This window comes from Haliaeetus albicilla, chromosome 4 (assembly GCF_947461875.1).
Source record: "Haliaeetus albicilla chromosome 4, bHalAlb1.1, whole genome shotgun sequence".
NCBI classification, from domain to species: Eukaryota; Metazoa; Chordata; class Aves; order Accipitriformes; family Accipitridae; genus Haliaeetus; species Haliaeetus albicilla.
The window spans coordinates 8,479,255-8,497,345 of NC_091486.1; the positions used below are offsets into that span (position 1 = coordinate 8,479,255).

Consider the following 18,091-nt stretch of genomic DNA (forward strand, 5'->3'; position numbering starts at 1 on the left):
TTCCAATACAGCTGCATGGCGTGTGTGTTTTTTACTCCAAGTTCCAATTTTCATACATTTTTCTTCCGTTATGTGACTGCAACGCAGCCCACCGCTGACTCTAGCTGCTCACCATCTTACAGATGTCTCCTTATAATGTCAAAGCTGAACAATAATTAGGGGAATGAAACAGGAAGGAAAATGTTTCCAAAAATAACCAGAACAAGGGACTGAATGAGCAGTGTCCTCCACTAATTAATTTTGATGTTAGGAAACATTTCAGAATTGTGGTATGTTGAACAGCAACACAGAACCAACAAAATTTTCACCAATTTTAACCTGAGGTAAAGTTCGCCACAGAAATACCCATAAAAAGGGGTGACTGGTGAAAAATACTCATGTACTTCGCCTCACTGAAACAGTAATAAAAGGCTCTTGCAGAAGTACTGCCAGCAACACGCAGCAGAAAACCATCCTGTGTAGCCACGATGCCCTAAACTCCCCAATTCCGGCAGTGAATAGATGATGCAATCCAAACCCAGGTCACAAACCCTCTCCCAAACCTGCAGGCACTTCACCTTCCCACTTCAGTGTGACATTTTTATTTATGCTATTGCTTACCAGTGTTGTCTGTCATTAACTGGGACAAGGAAAAAAAAAGGATCCCAAGTTGATAGTTACTGACTTCTGTACTATTCTGATTTTACATTACTCAGTTATGTGTGGCCACATGTTAAAAAAAAAGCCTACAAAAAAGATGGAAAAAGGTGGTGGTGTAAGAAAGTAAGCAGTTGCTTCTCACCAGTGTAGTTTTAAAAAGTACATAGCAGCTATATTACAAATGGACATTTTTACAACAGAAAAAAAGAGCTGGTCTTCATTTTGGTTTTTTGGTTGGTTGGGGTTTTTTTACTATTCATTTTACTACTGCATACTGCTCCCACATTAATTGTTCTATTACTCTTGGACACCTCCCCTGAAACCTCTAAAAATTCCTAGCAGAAGCTGACAGGAGAGGACCCTTCCCTTAGTCTCGGCTGGGCTAACAAAAAATGAGGTGGGCAGAAAGAGCCATTCAGCAGAATGGGTGCAACCAAAATAAACCGACAGTTCCCTCTAAGAAGTCTCAATCTGTGCACATTTATATTGTACGTCTTTTTTGATGTATGTGCTTACAACCTCCGAGGTGATTTAACGTGGCATCCATCAAGCGGACTGAATGCACACTCCACTCCCCCTAAGACACAGGTTACCATCTCTCAGACGATTTTGGCAGAGGGACTCTCCACGGCGCCTCGTGGGTGCTGGCTCCTGCAGCACCAGCTGCTGTTGGCTGCTGAAACCTCAGCCCAGCCTGGGAGCGACGCTGACTGAAGCAACACAGGCACGTAGTCCAAAGTTTCATGCTTGATCTCTTGTTCCATAGGCGAGCATTCCATAAGCCATCCCAGCTCTTAGCATTTAAACTTGGATCTTGAAAGACAACACTCTCTAAAGCTGTTATTTTACCACAACATAGCTTTCATTTTTTAACTCCGTAGTGTATTGTGCCAGTAAGTCTTGTCTATCCATGTGCTGCTGTGCAATTCCAGAGTCTTCCTTGTGTACTGGAAATTTCTAGGAAACCAGGAATTCCTCACTACTGCTGTGGCAAAACTGCCCTGCTGAAATGAACCTTGATTTTATCCATTGTCCAACTTGGATTTAAAAGACAAAGTAAAAAGATAATTACTTGCCTGTTGTTCTTATGGCCCAGATGTGGGTAGATGGGACTGTTTGTGCTCACCTCTGAAGAGGTGGGCCAGCAGCAGAAATGCCCAGCTACAGAATTGCAAGGATAAGCCACAGAAACGCGATTTTGGATAAATGGCAGCTCACAGACTTCCCATTTAAGCACAAAGCAATCATAAATCCAAATCACACAAGAAAAAGGTTTATTGAAAAATAAAGTTCTCCCTAGTTTTTTTTCTACAACAGTGAAAACAAAGCATTTTTCTATGCCATTAAAGTACAGACATTTACTTTTCTAAAAAAAAGAAAAAAAAATTAAAAAAATCCCATCCTATTGAACCCCAGTAACTTGACAGTATCTGAACCACTGTGTTCTGTTCTTTCTGAATCAAACTGCTTGAACGTAATATAGTGGAACACAACCATTTAAATAAGACAAAGGATCAACCTTTTAAGAGAGACTTCAAACCAAACAAAATACACATAAGTACCAGCCTGACCCTGAAGTTCTCATGTACATATAAAAACTCTCATTGACTCCGAATTATTATCTGCAAATGCAGCACTCTTATTTTTACAGATTTTAGTAGGGGTTTTTTTCAATATACAGTGCTACAGGGATTATTCAGACTTTGACCCCCTTCGCCCATGGAGAGAGAGTCTCCCCCAGGGAATGACTCAGACCAGAAACCAAACTGCTGCCCCAAATTGCCCTCTGGAGGGCCCCCCCGCAGCAGTCAGCCTAGCAAGCTCAGGGGGATCAACTTCTCCAAGCTCAAATTAGCTTTGTAAATATCCCCTTGTATTTTTATTTTAGCTCTCCTGGAAGCTTCAGGGTAACTTTTCTCATAAAACGTACTCTTTTTTTCCTTTGGTAAAAACTGGCGTTTCCTCCTGCTCTGCTGTATTCCTTTGCAAAAACCAAATAAACCCATGACTTCTTAAAAATGGTTTCACTGTACTGCAGCAGACCTGGTAATGAACGTAACAAATTAGTTCCGGGTATAACCCTATTAAAATTAACTGCCTTCAGACAGCAATTTAACTTGATTTATTGTGTACCTATCTGATACTTCGAACTACTTTGCAGCTGCTGGAGTCCGAGCCAGGACCTGTTGCATGCACTTTGCCAAGTGTCCGGATGGCTCCAGTAAATGCCATAGCATTATTTACATGCTCTCCTTAAAGCCAAGGATTTTGCTGGCTCCTGCAGGACCGAGCCTCTACTGCGTGGCTGGCCGCGAGTGCAGCAGCACTGACCTAGGGCTGGTATTTGCAAGTACGACAGTGCAGTGCAATAGAGATATTATTTTCCTGTACAAAGCAGCAGCCGCGTGTTACAATAGCTGTGAAACGTGAGGACAGCAGGGTCCACAATGCTTCAGTCCTGCGAGCCCTTACGCAAGGTGACAAATTCTGTTCCCATGCATAGCCCACCTTAGTTAAATGGCACCTGCGCTGACCTTCCTAGCAGAGGGAAGGGTATTCACTTAATTACAACTGAATTTTTTAAAAGCCGTTTCTGTGTGTGGAAGGTGGAGTTATTTCATCAAAACTTTGAGGACCTGATTTTATTTACCCATTTAATAAAGAGGTGGCTTAGTGCTGTTAGGAGAGGTGTGCTGAATTAAAACATACTATTGTATGTTCATAATTATATGAATATGTCAAGGATTACACCTATAAAAGCAAGACACTTTGGCAACAGTTGCACTTTCCCTGGAAGAAAGAACATGAACAACGCCTCACATCTGAGGCATTCTGGGGTTCAGCCTCTGGTATTTTCAACACATTCCTACAGTAAACATCTTACACTTGATACACGGAGTTTGCTCTTTACACTTTCCATTTAAATATCATATTTGGAAATTACAAACTAACTTAAAAAAAAAAACCAACCTATAGAGCTGCTTAAAAATATGAAGACAAGATTTAAGTCACTGCCCATAAAACAATATGGTTTGATGTTACATTTACAGCAATATTATTAAAGCCTATCTCAATGAAACCATATCTGTCCCTGGCCTTTTCAGCCTGAATGAAAGCGTACATCCGTCAGTGCATTATTCGCCTCGACTTTACAGCGGTCCCTAAAACAATGGGACCAAAGGAGAACTACAAATGGAAAGAGGTCCCAAGTCCAAACTTGAAGGCATAGCAGCTGTAGGGCAAACATCATGAAGAGCGAGCCATGCCAAAATGTTAGCACCCCTGGAAAAAAAGACTGTGAAACTGGAAACCGATAACTACTAGTCTCTTTAAAAAAACCAAACAACAAAAAACCCAAACACCCCACCCCTCCAACTCCAAACTGTAGACTGAACAGCTATTTATCCAAGTTTTCACCTGATACTTTAATAATAGGTAACATCAACTTAGTCAGAGATGATATCTGCTGTAAACAGCAAGGAAAATTGGCTGCTGATATGTGTACAATATAACCTGCAAGTGTTTGGTCTTTATCTTGTAAGATACAGTGCTTTGTATGTATTAAAAAGGGAGAGCTGCTTTTTTAATTTGAAGAAAAATTAATGGAGGAGTTCAGCTATCACTGAAGCCAGTGGGAGTCATGAAGTTAATTAGACTTGAATGAGATAGTATTCAGCCTGATTCATCCCATTTAATTTATTTTACTAGCAAAATCTGGTCCTGAAATGCACTACAAGCAAAATACATACCTGAGAAAGCAATTTGGATTTTGTTTATGTGAAAAGTGCTGCAAGCTCATAAATCATCTTTGTAATTTAGATGGGCCACTCATTTTTGAGAGGGGAGGGCATGTCTTTCATATCAAGGATAAACCAAGGACGTTGACTAGGATTTTAAAGGATACTTGTACAACACGATTAAGGGAGGAGAGAGAAGACATCAGCTAAGAACCTGATTTGCAGCTGGTATCAACAGAAACTTTCAGCAAGTCTGAATGCTTGTCAATAAGCAAGTTGCAAAAGCCAGTACAAGTAGTTGGGAGCAGAGCCGAGCGGGGAAGATGCAGAGTCCTGGCTCTGTCTGCAACCCCGTTCTGCGGTCTCCAACTGACACCTGATCAGCAGCTATTCTGCAAAATATTCTTCTTGCAGAAAAGTAGTAGCATTAAAAAGAAAAACATCTGCAATAAGCTGAATATCCAGAGTTCCCTCCCCACTGAGAGTCGTAAATTCAGGTACCATAAAATGACTGTACTCTCCGGGTAGCACCAGGAATCACCCCGTGCACTTCCATGTACAGATGTCTTTAGCCAAAAAAACCACCACCTCACAAACTTTAATGTGGATCTTCAATTCTCCTGCTGATCAAATCAGATATGGCTGTTCCTAGAGGTTTTCTGTTAGCATTGTCTCCTAACGGCTTTAGTTTGCCCTCTGGTCTTTAAACAAAGATGTCCCATCCCAGCAGGAGCTCTCATGTCAAATTACAGATATTCAGTGAAGGGTATTCTGCTTGCAGGAGCAACTTTTTGCAAGAATTATGAAAGTTATAGTTTTATCTTATTAACCTTTACCTTATAGTTTTAGAACCGATTTCTCCACTACTTAAAAACTTTCAAAATTCATGGTGCTAAGCTGTATAGTCATCAAGCACTATTTTTACCTGTAATTAGTGTTCCATTATACTTGTTCAGACAGTGTCCATATTCCAAACGCTCATCCAAACCCCAAAGAAAGTAAAAAAAGGCACATAAACATTAAATATTTGTAGGAGAAACATAATCTGATATAAACAAGCAAACACGCAGCTGCAACTATAAATTACAAAAAGAAACATAGAAACTAAGCAAAAAATGCAAAAAGCAACTCTATTTATACATGTGCAAATCAACTTGCATATATGAAATAAATGAGGTTTTTATTGGCATTTTTAAACAGTGTGTATTTACCAACTTTACCTTTCAAAGGCAAGCCTTTATGTTAATTTTAATAAATATGTAAATGCTTCTCAAGTTTTCTAATCTCGCAGGAACAAGATTTTTGAAAAAAACTAGGTCACATACAAAAATACAAAATTTTAAAACAAAGAATGTCTTGATATGAGAGATATGTTTAAAAGCTTGTAAAGTGTTTTTATATTCAACTTTTTTGACATTTTTTCCCATCAATTGCTGATCAATATATTCAAATGCAAGTCATGCAAAAACCTGATTTCTGAGTAAAGGAAGCTGCAAGCTTTACTGTCAGACTGCAAAACAGTAGCACAGTCCCATCTCTAATAACCTTGTTTAAGTGCAATAATTGGACTATACCTTTATTCTTTAATTAGGAAGGAAAATAGTCATGGAACTTGGACAGAAGGCTGCCCTCTATCCTGACATGTGGAAATATATTATACATTTTAGTAAATCATTCAAAATTTTAAATAGTCCCACATGGATTTGCCTGAGTGCTTATCTGCAGAAGGATTCACTTATTTATCAACGCACGAACAAACACTGCTGAGTGATGGGGGAGTGCTGTATCGGGTTTAGTGAGTAATGTTTACAAAGTTTATGCACTTACAGTTCTCATATGATAGTTTCCTTTTACAGAAATTTAGACTGAAGCTGCAGTTCATAAAAGTAATATTTCTTCTGAAAAGAGAGTTTAAAATTAATAATAGAGGCCTATCGAATTATAGGTCTTGGTTCTTTTTTCTTTAAGATTGATGAGCCTTCTTTATAGATTTCAATGGAAATAAGATCAGACCCAACTGATTCTGAAGCCAATTTAGATGTTCTGTCCCTGGCTAAAATGCAAGCAGCATTGGTATCTGCTGTTTCATTTTTGCCAGGATGCAGTAATTCAATTCAGTAGACTAGAAAGCAACAGTGCTACAGCATGAAAAAAACCCAGAGCTTATATAGACTCTCCCTGCTGTGGTAAAGGCAAACTTAGCATTGAGCAAAACACTAGACCAGAAAATCTTATAACAACAAATACCAAACCCCTTCCATCTTTAAAGGTTTAGAGGCAAAATAAAATGCAGTATGCCATGTGGCCCATACACTGGGGGCGGGAAACAAGCAAATATGTATTTACAGCAAAGAATTGCACTACAGCAAAAACTACGTGTTTTGCATTCTTTAAGTGCACCCATACAAATCTTTGTTTCTGATGTAATTCTGCAATATCTCATTCCGAACTAAATTCCTGCCTGAAGAACCTCAGGCTGAATGGGTAAAGGCAAATTCTGCTGTTGCCTTTACTTTCAGCACCAGGTGTAAGTGTATATATTTTAATATGCAGGATTTTCCAGTTGCATGAATATGCACAGGTATGCAGGAAATATTATATATAAATACAAAATGAATTGTTGCGCCTGCTCAGACTCATTTCCAAACCTCCTCCCCCAGCTTTTCCCGAGTATTAAAACTATTGCAAACTCCATTTGTGCTGACTGAAGCAAACGCTGAGCTATGGTAACAGTGAGGATTTTCATACTAGTTTGTGTTTGTTTTCTTTTCATACAAAAAGTTTGCCTCCCATTATAGGGCCCAGCTGTTCTGTTTCTGGAAAATTACTCTAAAATGCAGCACATCATCACAATGCAGTTCCTGGTGACCCTGCTGTTCAACACTTCCCACATACCCTTTTTGGATACTGAACAATCTCTCAGGATTAAGTTCTGTGTAGTCCACAGCAATGTTATGGAGTTTCACAGGATAACACTGTCAGGAGTGCTGAGGCAGTAAACAAAAAAAACTTGAAAAAACTAATTCAGTGCTTTCAAATTGAAACTTTAAAATGTATACTGTTCTGCTCTCTTGTCTTGAGAATTTATCCAAGATTAAATAGCATTTCCCTTGCTTGGTCTTTGGTAGGTCAAGAGACACATCAATATTCACACACAGGTAGTGAATGCCAGTTACAAGAAAAATCTGAACCAACCGGATATATCCAAGAAAGGAAAATTTAAAGTATCTATGCTTTTCTTTATTAACTGGTAATGTTTGTTAATCTTTATGAAAAAACCCTTCATGATGATTTGAGTTTTTTTTCCCCGTATGGTCAGAGCACGTCCAAAGTGTAAACCTGCACACTACGAGTGCTTTCAAAATATACTGCAGATTTGTTTCTCACTGATCTTAGCATATCATTTCCTGACTCCAAATGGTGCTGTCAAGCATGCCACCTTCTGCTGAAAATAACAAAACTTACCCCTATAAAAAGAAGGCGGTTTAGAAGATTTAACTTGCTGCTCTAAAAAAATGAAGTTTGATTTGAATACCAAACTCTTGAATTGTTTTAGTCTAAATTTGTAATTGGTGTGCCTGCTAAAAGAAAAAAAGAAACAAACACCACCCCCCAAAACAGAAAACCAAAGAACCCACAAGACTGATCAATGCTTTTCTTAGCAGTTTTTTGTCTCCTCTTACTTGTTCTTTGGAAAAAAATTCTCTTTAAAAACCTAGCTAGTTATGAAGACATTTTACATTTCTATCATACAATAATTATAGTTAGCTTAGTTTAACCTTTCTATGTCATTCAGCAACACTTTAACTACTGGAAGCCGTAGCAAACTGAGGCTCTAATGATAATATTGCTCCAATGATGCTGAATACTTTTTGCTTCACACAGTATTTCTAGTAGACAGACTACAACAGAAGCATGGGCAAATTCCAAGGATTACTCTCTAAATGGGACCAGTAAACTGTGACAAGTCCATTCCAAAAATGGCAGTATGTTTTTGTAGCTTTTCCACTGAAGAAAATGCCACAATCCTAGTCAGTCGTTGAGTCACCAAGATGATGTGTCACACGCTGGCAACTGCCTATTTGCTCATTCATGATACTCTCTGTTTAGACTGCTCCGATGCAGCAGCCGTGACGCAGACAATACCTTGTTGTATACAAAGATTTAAAAAAAAAAAAAAAACAGAAAGAAGAACTGGGCCCAGATAACCCAATAACAGGGTACAGAGCTATCTTGTGATTCTGAGTTCTTGTGAAGTAAACCACTTTATAGCCATTCAAGCTAAAGCAGTACCCAAACCAGTGCACCTAGAATAAAATGTTAGTCCTCCCTCCCCTGCACACCCCTCCCTCAAGCACACTTTTTTCAATTTTCTACTGGAATGAAGTTGAGATCCTTTAGCTAACCATGATGGGGGATGTCCTAACTCATTAAAAAAATAGAAAACACTTCACCCAAACAACAGAAAAAGAAGTTTGATGGGTCTGGGAATTTTGTACAAACTATTCTGTGCAGTCATCTTCAAATCACTGTAGAACATGAAACTCGTTTCTCTTCGCAAACAGATGAAAGAATCTGAAGAGTTACACTGCAAATGTTCTTATAGGAAGAAAAGGTCAGTTAGCTGTTTGTTATGAATCCCTCCTCTCTTAGTAGATAATTCTGCCCAGCAATGATAGCTCTGCCTGCAGCGAAAAACCTGGACAAAAGTGCAGGAAGTAATAAGTAGCTCCTCTCAAAACTACTTACATTTTGTCCTCAACTCAAAAGAAGCTCTGCTGCTGCTATAGGCAGTCTTTACAAAGCGCAACCTGCCCCTTAATATAGTCTCTGCAGGGGCAGATTCTTCTGTGGGTTGGGTGGGAGCCGGCACAGCTGAACAATAAGAGGTCACCTTGGAAAACACAGTGCTTCCTTCTTCCATCAAAAGAGGGGACCAGAATATCATTTGCAGACTCCATGGTGAGACATTCAATATTATGCCTAAAAAGCAAAGCACATCATCTAAATCACAGTGGAGTTTACAGGAGTTCAGTACAGTTTCCATCCTTCCTTGTTAAAAATAAAATAAAATGCTGTATTACATCCTAAATCAAGTACATTCAGAATTGCAGATTTCCAGAACATGACTCTCATTTCTTTTCGCCTGTGCAGATTCTCTCTGCAGAGGGCAGTACAGCCTTTTCAGTTTTACTCGGTTTCCTAAAGATTAATAAAAGAAGTTAAAAAGGAAAAAAAAGCTTTTGACTGTTCCCCAAAGCTAATATTTAAATACACCATGGATTTCTAGTAAGACAAAACCAAAGAATCTGAAATCAGGAGATATTCTCATCGATACCAGCAGGGATCTCCCCCAGGCAAGCCACACCATGCCAGGCAGCCCTGGGGAGCTCCAGGTGCGGTCAGCCAAACTGTGAGCATAAGGCGATGCTGCTGGGGTACAGCAGAAGCAGGTCAGAGCTGGACCCACCGCTCCGAGGAACCAGCTAGTGCTAGCTAGCTGAAAAAAGAGAAAAATTCGAGTTGCCATTTTCTGACCACAAAGCTTAAGCACGAGGGTAGCAATTCCAGTAGAAGCTTGTTTTTCACTTAACTCTGGAAACACTGGTAGCTTTCAGCATTTAACAGGTTTTTTTTTCCACAGAATTATAATCTTGTCTAGACAGCTAGAAAAGAAGCCTGACAAAGTTTTTGTATGAGCTGCTTCTGAACTCCACTGGAAATTACAACTTTTCAAACAAAATACAAAAATGAAAACCTTCTACAATTTAATTTAGCAAAAAGTGGAGATAGAAAACCTAGAAAGCAGATTCCCTAGCAGCCATTTGTTGGAGCCTAGCTTTGAGTGCTTTGTTTTCATTCTGAAAGGAACACAGACATATTCCCAAAGTGACAGCACCTGAAAGCAACATTAACTTCCTTAATGCATAGCTCGTAAGCTTTTATCAGTTGGTACTAATACCTCTAATGTACACGGGTTTACAATTCTTTACCCAGGACAATACCGACAAAAGGTTTGCAGAAACAGGAATTGCTAATTGCCAGTGAATATAGATGTTTCAATACGGATGTTAATCGTGACCAATGAGGGAGCTCAATAAATAAAAGCAACACTTTATAAATGTTATATTTAAAATCATGTGAACAACTGACAGAAATCACACAATGTGTACAGATTTCTATTTACTGCAACAAAATGCATTTTGTTTCTGACCCAGCCGACTGAGCACAGTTTGGATAAGCATTAAGAGTCCTGCAAGTTCACCAATTCTCAGAAGGATATGGCAAAAGCTACGGAATAGTGTACCTGCTCAGCCAGGGCTGCAAAGGGTCCATCCAAACACAATTATACCCCTGGCATCTGCGATCCCTGCAGCACAAGCATCTTTGCGCAGTGCAAGCAACCCAACATCAAAGGGGCACACGTGTGGGAGATGGAGGGCAGGGAAGGAAGAGATGTAAATTTTTGGCCTCGGTGCTGTATTCCTCATTGCAGAAACACATGCTACGTGGAACGGTGCTCTCAGCACAGCAGTAACTTCTACCATCCACTGCCACGAAGGACTGACAGCTAACTTCACAGCTTGCTGCAGCCAAACAAGACAGTACTTCTCTCCCCACCTTCCCTTCTCACAGAATTCATGCACTAAACTTAATATGCGGCAAAAGCCAGTGCAATAAAAAGAGACCAAATAATATGTTTGTGCTTCTAAGTACTTACCTAAGCAGAGCTTTGTCCTTGTTAAGATGCTGGAAGAAGGAAGGCTCACAGATGAGCTGGTTTTCCTGACAGACTTGTTTGCAGGATTTTCCAGGTTCAGCAGTTTTTACTTGAAGGGCACTTAATGGTGGCCACATCACCTGCCCATGACAGAAATCCTGCAGTGACAGATCATACTTTATTATGATGCATCCAGTCCCTTGACAGCAATTTTCCCCATTAGTAAAATAAGTGGTTATTATCACCCAAACACTCATTTTGCAGCTCATGTCAGTTGTATTAAAATCAGTAACTTAAGCACATTTTAAAAGAATATTTTTTTTTTTTTTTAGCATGAGGGAATTATCACCTTTGCTACTTAAAATGTGGTAGTATCATTCTTCCCTACCTTTACCTTTTTTAATTTATCATAAGCAACTCTAGCTAGTCTCTTTAATTCCACACACCCAACCCGTTTTGGCTTTCTCAGTGACTCCTGTTTCACTAATTTGGTGCCAGCAGAACTATTTTTGTAACAGTAAATATCAGGAGGAAGTTCTGGTAGGAGAAGAATTCCAGAGGCCAGTTACCCTGTAGGCAAGAACTGTCTCAAGTGGCCCATGCGGAGAGCCACGTGGAAAGGATCAGGGGACTCGCAGCTCTACGGAGCGAGCTGAACTCATAAAAGACTGAAGATTTCTACAAAGCAACCAGGACTCAAAGAGTTTGTTTGCTCTTCTTGGTTGAACTGCTAATAAAAGTGCTCTCCCAACACTGAAAAAAATTGCTAAAAATAATGCATGCAGTCAACTGTCACCACAGTGGAAAGAGGGAAGGAAGAAATCATATATAAACACAACTGCTAGCGAAAACTATTCAAAGACAAGTTCGTACGGTCTTGACATTTAAAATGAGAAAAAGCAAAAAGAAAATTTTAAACACTGGTTTTGTATAACATTCCATGATATTCAGCCATTATTTTAACATTTGGCAACTCCCATCAAAAGGTGATCAGAAAATTTGGGCCCAGTCCATCATGGTTTGCTTTCTCCTGACAAAACTAATACTTGTATGGACAGGTCCCACGCTGTGACCCAAAGTCTGAACTACTTGAAATTTTAATGAAGCTAAGACCACAGATCACTTACCAGTTCTCAACATCAGTTTGGTTGTTTTTTTTTCTCTGTTTAGATTTCCTCTGCTGAAGGAAGAAGTTTTCATACTCCCAGGTCTAACCATAAATTTAATATTATACAGTCATGAATCACAGGATATCCTGAGTTGGAAGGGACCCACTAAGATCATAGAGACCATCTCCTGACTCCACACAGGGCAACTTAAAAGCTAAACCATATATCTAAGAGCATTGTCCAAAAGCGTCTTAACACTGACAGGCTTGGGGCCATGACCACTTCCCTGGGGAGCTTGTTTCTGTGCTTGATCACCCTCTCATGAAGAGCTTTTTCCCCAATATCCATTCTGAACTTCCCCTGATGCAGCTCTAAGCCATTCCCTTGTGCCGTATTTGAAAAACCTGAGTAATTTTAGAGCATATTTATGGCAGAATAATTTTAACAGCATCTAAAAGAACACGTTAACAATAGATGGTTGGAGGTACTTTTTAATAAGGTTGTTTCAAAAAGGTCATTTTGCTATTTGGCTTAAGTGCCTTGCTTATTCTGTCCTTTTATAAATCAATATTTAAACTACTAGATGCAGGAGGAAATGTATATAGGTTCAAAATCCAATCTAATACTGTAATATATACCAATGTAATATATACAATATAGTACTGTAATATCAGATTGGATTCACAGCTAGTGCAGGCAGGAGACAAAGTTTTTCAAAGACAGTGAATCACTTGTGAGGCTTCACTGTTTGCTTGGGGCTTCAGCTTTTAACATCTCTTAGTTGAAAATTCTCCCCCAAAACTGGGCACAGCCTCCCATTTCCAGTCCATAGCTTGGTGGGAAGCCTTCCTCAGCTTATGCCACCCTGAAGCATGTCTTGGAGAACATCACTTTCACAGGTACCAGCACACAGGGCTGTGCTTCAGTTTGCTGTCTCTGGCTAGTTTTCCTATCAAACATAAAAGCAACCTAAACTTGGTATCTTCAACCCAGTCTATCTTGCCCGACAACCCTACATGCATAAGGGTAAAATAAAGAAAAGATGTTACGTAAAACAGAAAGTTAAGCTTTACCAGAGACTGTGTTTATTTTTGTTTTGCCTATAACCACAATTTCAAGGTGAGACAGGCTTAGTTCTTCTGTCAAAGGAGGTGTCCTCCTCCCTCTAGCTTTTCTTGTTCTTAGACGAATGTCCTCACTCCACTCCCTTTGCCAAGCTCTGGTGCTCAGCTGACCCTCTGCTGAGCCAAGTCAGTTTGCTAACCTGCCAAAAACATTTTCTGCCGGGTTACCAAGCATTCCGCTTGACCACATCTTTCAAAGTCAGCATGTCTGTTCCATCAGCCCAGCCCGCCTCATCCAACAGCTCCCAAGTTTGCAACAGGGAATCCCGCAGCTGCTTCGGCTGCAGTTGCCTGGTGGCTCCTTTGATGGCAGTGCCAATTTAGGCAGTCCCACCCTTTGGTTCCCACCCTACACTGTCGCTTTGCAGATTGACACAACTGTCTGTGCAGCCACAGAGCAAACAGGATCAAGGGATGGATTCAGGAGATGACACAGCCATGCTGGGCTGCTGGCAGGGGCAGTGCACTGGCAGGGAGGAGTAGCTTGGAGTGAAAGCTGTTTTAATCCAGTTGAAGGTGGCACTGCTAAACATGAAACCACAGCTCACAGTAGTTCTCTTACTTCAGACCCTAAAAACCTTCAGCCCAGCTGTTGGATCTGAAGATTCAGGGAATTCTCTAAACCTTACTTGTGAACACGGTCCTCCTTCCTGATCCTGAGCCAAGGCCCCAAAAGGGGAACTCCGGACAACTCCTTTTAAGTTCTACAGTTTCCCTATCCCATAGGGTGACTTGTGGGTTAGTGTATCTGGCCCCATCCTCTTCACATTCAAACATCCCCTGAAGACCACACTCTCGTAGTTAATGCACCCCAGAACCTCTGAACCACATCAACTCTGTGCATCTTTGTTCCTGTTCCAAGCTTGTGCTGCTCTCTCTGTTCTGCCTGCCTCCCACCACAAACTCTTCAAAATAAGGTCTCAACCTTTATTTTTGCTTCATCTGACATGTTAATCGGGCAGAGTGCTAAGCACATGCAGCTAATAATGATGCTTGAGCATCCTGGGGGCTGTGAAACAATAATGGCTTTTGACAATTAGTCAAAGCAATGAACAAAATTACAATGCTCTACTTATTTCTGAGAAGCACAGGGTACAGGCCAGGGCTTAGCCCTTGGGGGAGGTCCGGGGGGAAAGACAGCTTTGCCCCACAGATGCTTTTTCTAGATTGTCTCCTTTTCTCCCTTACCCTGAGCTCTATTTCTTCCTGTATTGACAAAACCTCTCAGTTATAGCTAACTCAGGTAAGAGAATCAAAAGAAGCAGAGATACTTTTAAAGGCTATGTCATCAATACAGCAGCAAAAAGCTTAAAGTATTTATTGGCAGGAAACTGGAAATAGTTATGTTAACTACGCTTCTGACCTGAAGCTGTGTTATTCTTTATTACTGTCTTTAACACCGTCCACTTTCACAATACAGGTACAGAAGCATGTCCAGTGCTTTTGAAAGAAATCCTGGCAATTAATTGGCATATCAGAGATATAGGTTATTCCTATCTCTCTTCTGCAGCAGCCAGAACAAAAGGCAGAGCTGGCCACTGCAACTGATCTGGCCTTGGGCAGAATTCCAAGCAAACATACAGTTTCTAGAAATCAGGATCCCGGGTAAATCTCTGCAGTTTATTACTCCAACTCAGTATCTTCTGCTGCTGTCAGCTGGCAATAATGCATGGGGGCCAAAAGTCCTTTAAGTAACCGGTTTCCAAACCACGTAAAGCTTTGTCAATTGAAACTAAACACTTAAAAAAATCTGCCCAGAGGCTTTAGCCTAAGTGCAATTCTACCACAAAAGTATCTCTGTATTTACATGATACTTCATGATCCAAAGATTTTTTGTGTGTACACAGTCAAAGAAGTCACATATAAACTGAAAAATTACTTTGCCTTTCTGCTTTGATGAAACACCAGGGACTGCACAGCTACTATTTCTACTTGAACAGCAACAACACTGAGAAGCTTTAAAATGGAGAGGGTCCTCCCTTCCCAACATAAAACAAGAGTCATCCACAATAAAAGTTCATACCTGTCTTTCAATAAACGCGTTCATCCTCTGAAGCATTCCCTCACATGTAAATTCATAGGGCAAATAAGGGTCAATCTGTGAAAACATAGTGTGTTAATGTTAGAGGTTTTTTTCTTTAAATGAACTTTGTGATGCACTGCGTGGTAGCAATTTGTATTCCAAATACTACATTGTAGCTTAAGTAGCAACAATAAATGCAAATAAACTCATTAACAAATCACAATTTCACAAAACCATCAGCAGTTTAAGCTGATTTTTGCTACTTTGTAAAGGCAATAAAAGTTACTCAGTGATTATCTTTAAGGAAACTCAGGGTATACTGCGATGTAATAGGTATCAAGCTAGCTTCAGACCCTGTGGGATTCCAGAGCTCCTGCTTTAACTGAGTTTCAGTTCTGGAGTTGAAGTGAAAAAGAAAACATTATGGCAAAACCAGAATGTGATAGCTTTGAAAATTACTTCAAACTTTTTTTTTTCCTTGAAGTGCCCTCATTACAATTCCACACTGTAAGTGCACAAGCACTTCAGTGGCAGTTATGTCAAGGCTACAAAATCAGTCAAAAGAGTTGAGCATGCACTTGGACAGCCTGCAATGCTCTAAGAATCAACAAGCAAACTTCCTCACTGAATGCACAGAAAATGTAGATTGCTGTATAATTTACAGAAGAAATTCACATTTCTATACAAATCCACTCATTTATTTTTTTCAGGAAAAAACTTGACATATCCAGTACTAAAACATGGTAATCAGATACCACAGATGTGTAATAACAATTTTTTTCCCCAATATTCTGCCAAAGTGCAGCACTCTGCTTTAATCAGACTAACATTAGGAAGCACTCTACATGCAGTACAAAATACACCTTCAAGTGTTGATGACAAATTGAGGATATATTTCCCACCTTTTGATTCAAAATTGATTTCACAGCCTTGTCAACTTCAGAAAGATCATTGATGTCAACAGTCCAGACATGGGGCTTCCCGATGTAAACTTCAGCATAGGGATGCTGCGATGTCAACTGAAGGGAAGAAATTATTTCGGTAAAAATTAATGCGTCAAGATAGCCTTCCCTCTCACTCTCATCAGACTTTTTGGGTGATAGGCGCTACAATAAAACAAGAATTCAGCTAGAATCTGACAGTCAGCATCATTCCTTCTGAATTATCTTTCAGATTTTCTGTGTTTAAATTTAGAGAGTGAATTTAGTTGGAAAACTGAAAATCAGATAATAACACAGATCACAAGTAACATTTGTGCACCTCTCACTTGTGGCTTTGGTCCTCATAATGACCCACATCACAGAAGACCTGATGCTTACTGAAATTACTTTTACAATGTGACCCTGCTTCCCCACAGCTCATTCACAGAGCAGCCCTCCATTTTCACAACCCGTAATTGCTACGGGTCCTGGTTAGACCTGCATGACTGGCTTCAAGAGATGTCATCCTTGTCCTGTCTCTCCTTCAAATTTCAAACATTTCCAAGCTTCTGTGAGTAGTAGTGAATAAAGAATCATTTCTATCACTTAGGATGAATTCTGACTCTCACTGCTGTAAGTACAAGAGTGATTTGACCTCAATAAGAGTGTTAACTGGAATTTTGCTCACCACTTGATCAGAAAACAAATTCAATAAATACCCAAGTAGATAACTAAGAAAAGTTATATCAGAGATTGCTTTGAGAACTAGCAGGATGGCACTAAAGGTAATTTTTGTGACAGGTTGCACAGCAGTGAGAGGAACATGCAAATGAACACAGAGAGGAAGCAAAAGCTGCAGAAGAGAAGGGAGTGTTTCACACTGGCCTCAGAAGACAACTGATTTTTAAATAAATACACACCCCAACCCCGACAGATTATTCATGGACAATTTTTATACAGCTGCCTCTTTATGCATGATACAAAGAAAAATCTAGTTAGCGCAAAAGATCTGAAGTAGGAAACAACATCTGTTGGCAAGAACCTTCTGCACTGGGCATATACCATACTTGTTCTCTTCCTCAAATGAATTCAAGAAACTACTTAAAAAAAATTTTGCCTCTTGCATTTTGTTTGTGGACAAGAGAAGCCAGTCTTAGTTACATATGGGATCAGCTAGCATAAATCTGTGCTCCGAGACCAATGCTCCAGGGGACTCTGGGCCAGCTCCCACCTTTGGCTGCAGGGCAGCGTGGTGGGGAGGGCTCACGGACTGGCTGAAGATTGCAGCTGCTGGGCTGGTCACTCAGGATGGTTCTGCACACAGATAGCTTCCGTAGCTGCCTACATTCCCTTGCAGCCCACTGCACTGTGCTCCCATCGGCATAGTTTAAATTCCTCCAAAAAGTCCAATGCTTCTCGAAGACTGACATATTCTAACCTTTCTTCAAGAGTATTTCTACTGCAACTAAAACTATATGTACTTAAAAATTTGGTTACCATGACTGAGTTCCCAAGGCACTTATGTCTGGACTTCAGATGGCAGAAGCTACATTCCTACTGCTTTCAGTAACAGTGAAAAACCTTCTATTGCACCTTTAAAAATATGAACATAGAAGAGTGTTTGAAATACCACAAAGCTCTAGGAATTATGCCTTAGACCACTCTTTCTCTACCATCTCAGACAGATGGCAACATTAAAGCCAGATCTGATCTGTCAGACGAACAACTAAACTTCTCAGACTAGTAGCGGTTTTAAGTATTAAGAGTAACTAGCAACATAATTTTATTGCACCAGTAATTCTAAATCTATACTCTCAA

At 40.0% G+C, this 18,091-nt stretch overlaps 1 protein-coding gene across 3 annotated transcripts in view; it reads right to left on the minus strand.

Annotated features, from left to right (window-relative positions):
* Positions 1 to 1,890: 1,890 nt before the first annotated feature.
* The window catches only part of MGAT5 (alpha-1,6-mannosylglycoprotein 6-beta-N-acetylglucosaminyltransferase), a 138,831-nt gene continuing 122,630 nt past the window's right edge, over positions 1,891 to 18,091 (minus strand). For all 3 annotated transcript variants that reach the window (XM_069780823.1, XM_069780824.1, XM_069780825.1), the window contains exons 14-17: positions 16,256 to 16,372; positions 15,354 to 15,428; positions 11,098 to 11,255; positions 1,891 to 9,359 (exon numbers count right to left, since the gene is read on the minus strand). In XM_069780823.1, the coding sequence (XP_069636924.1) occupies positions 9,161 to 9,359; positions 11,098 to 11,255; positions 15,354 to 15,428; positions 16,256 to 16,372 (549 nt within the window). In that variant the 3' untranslated portion in view covers positions 1,891 to 9,160. The remainder of the gene's footprint in view (positions 9,360 to 11,097; positions 11,256 to 15,353; positions 15,429 to 16,255; positions 16,373 to 18,091) is intronic.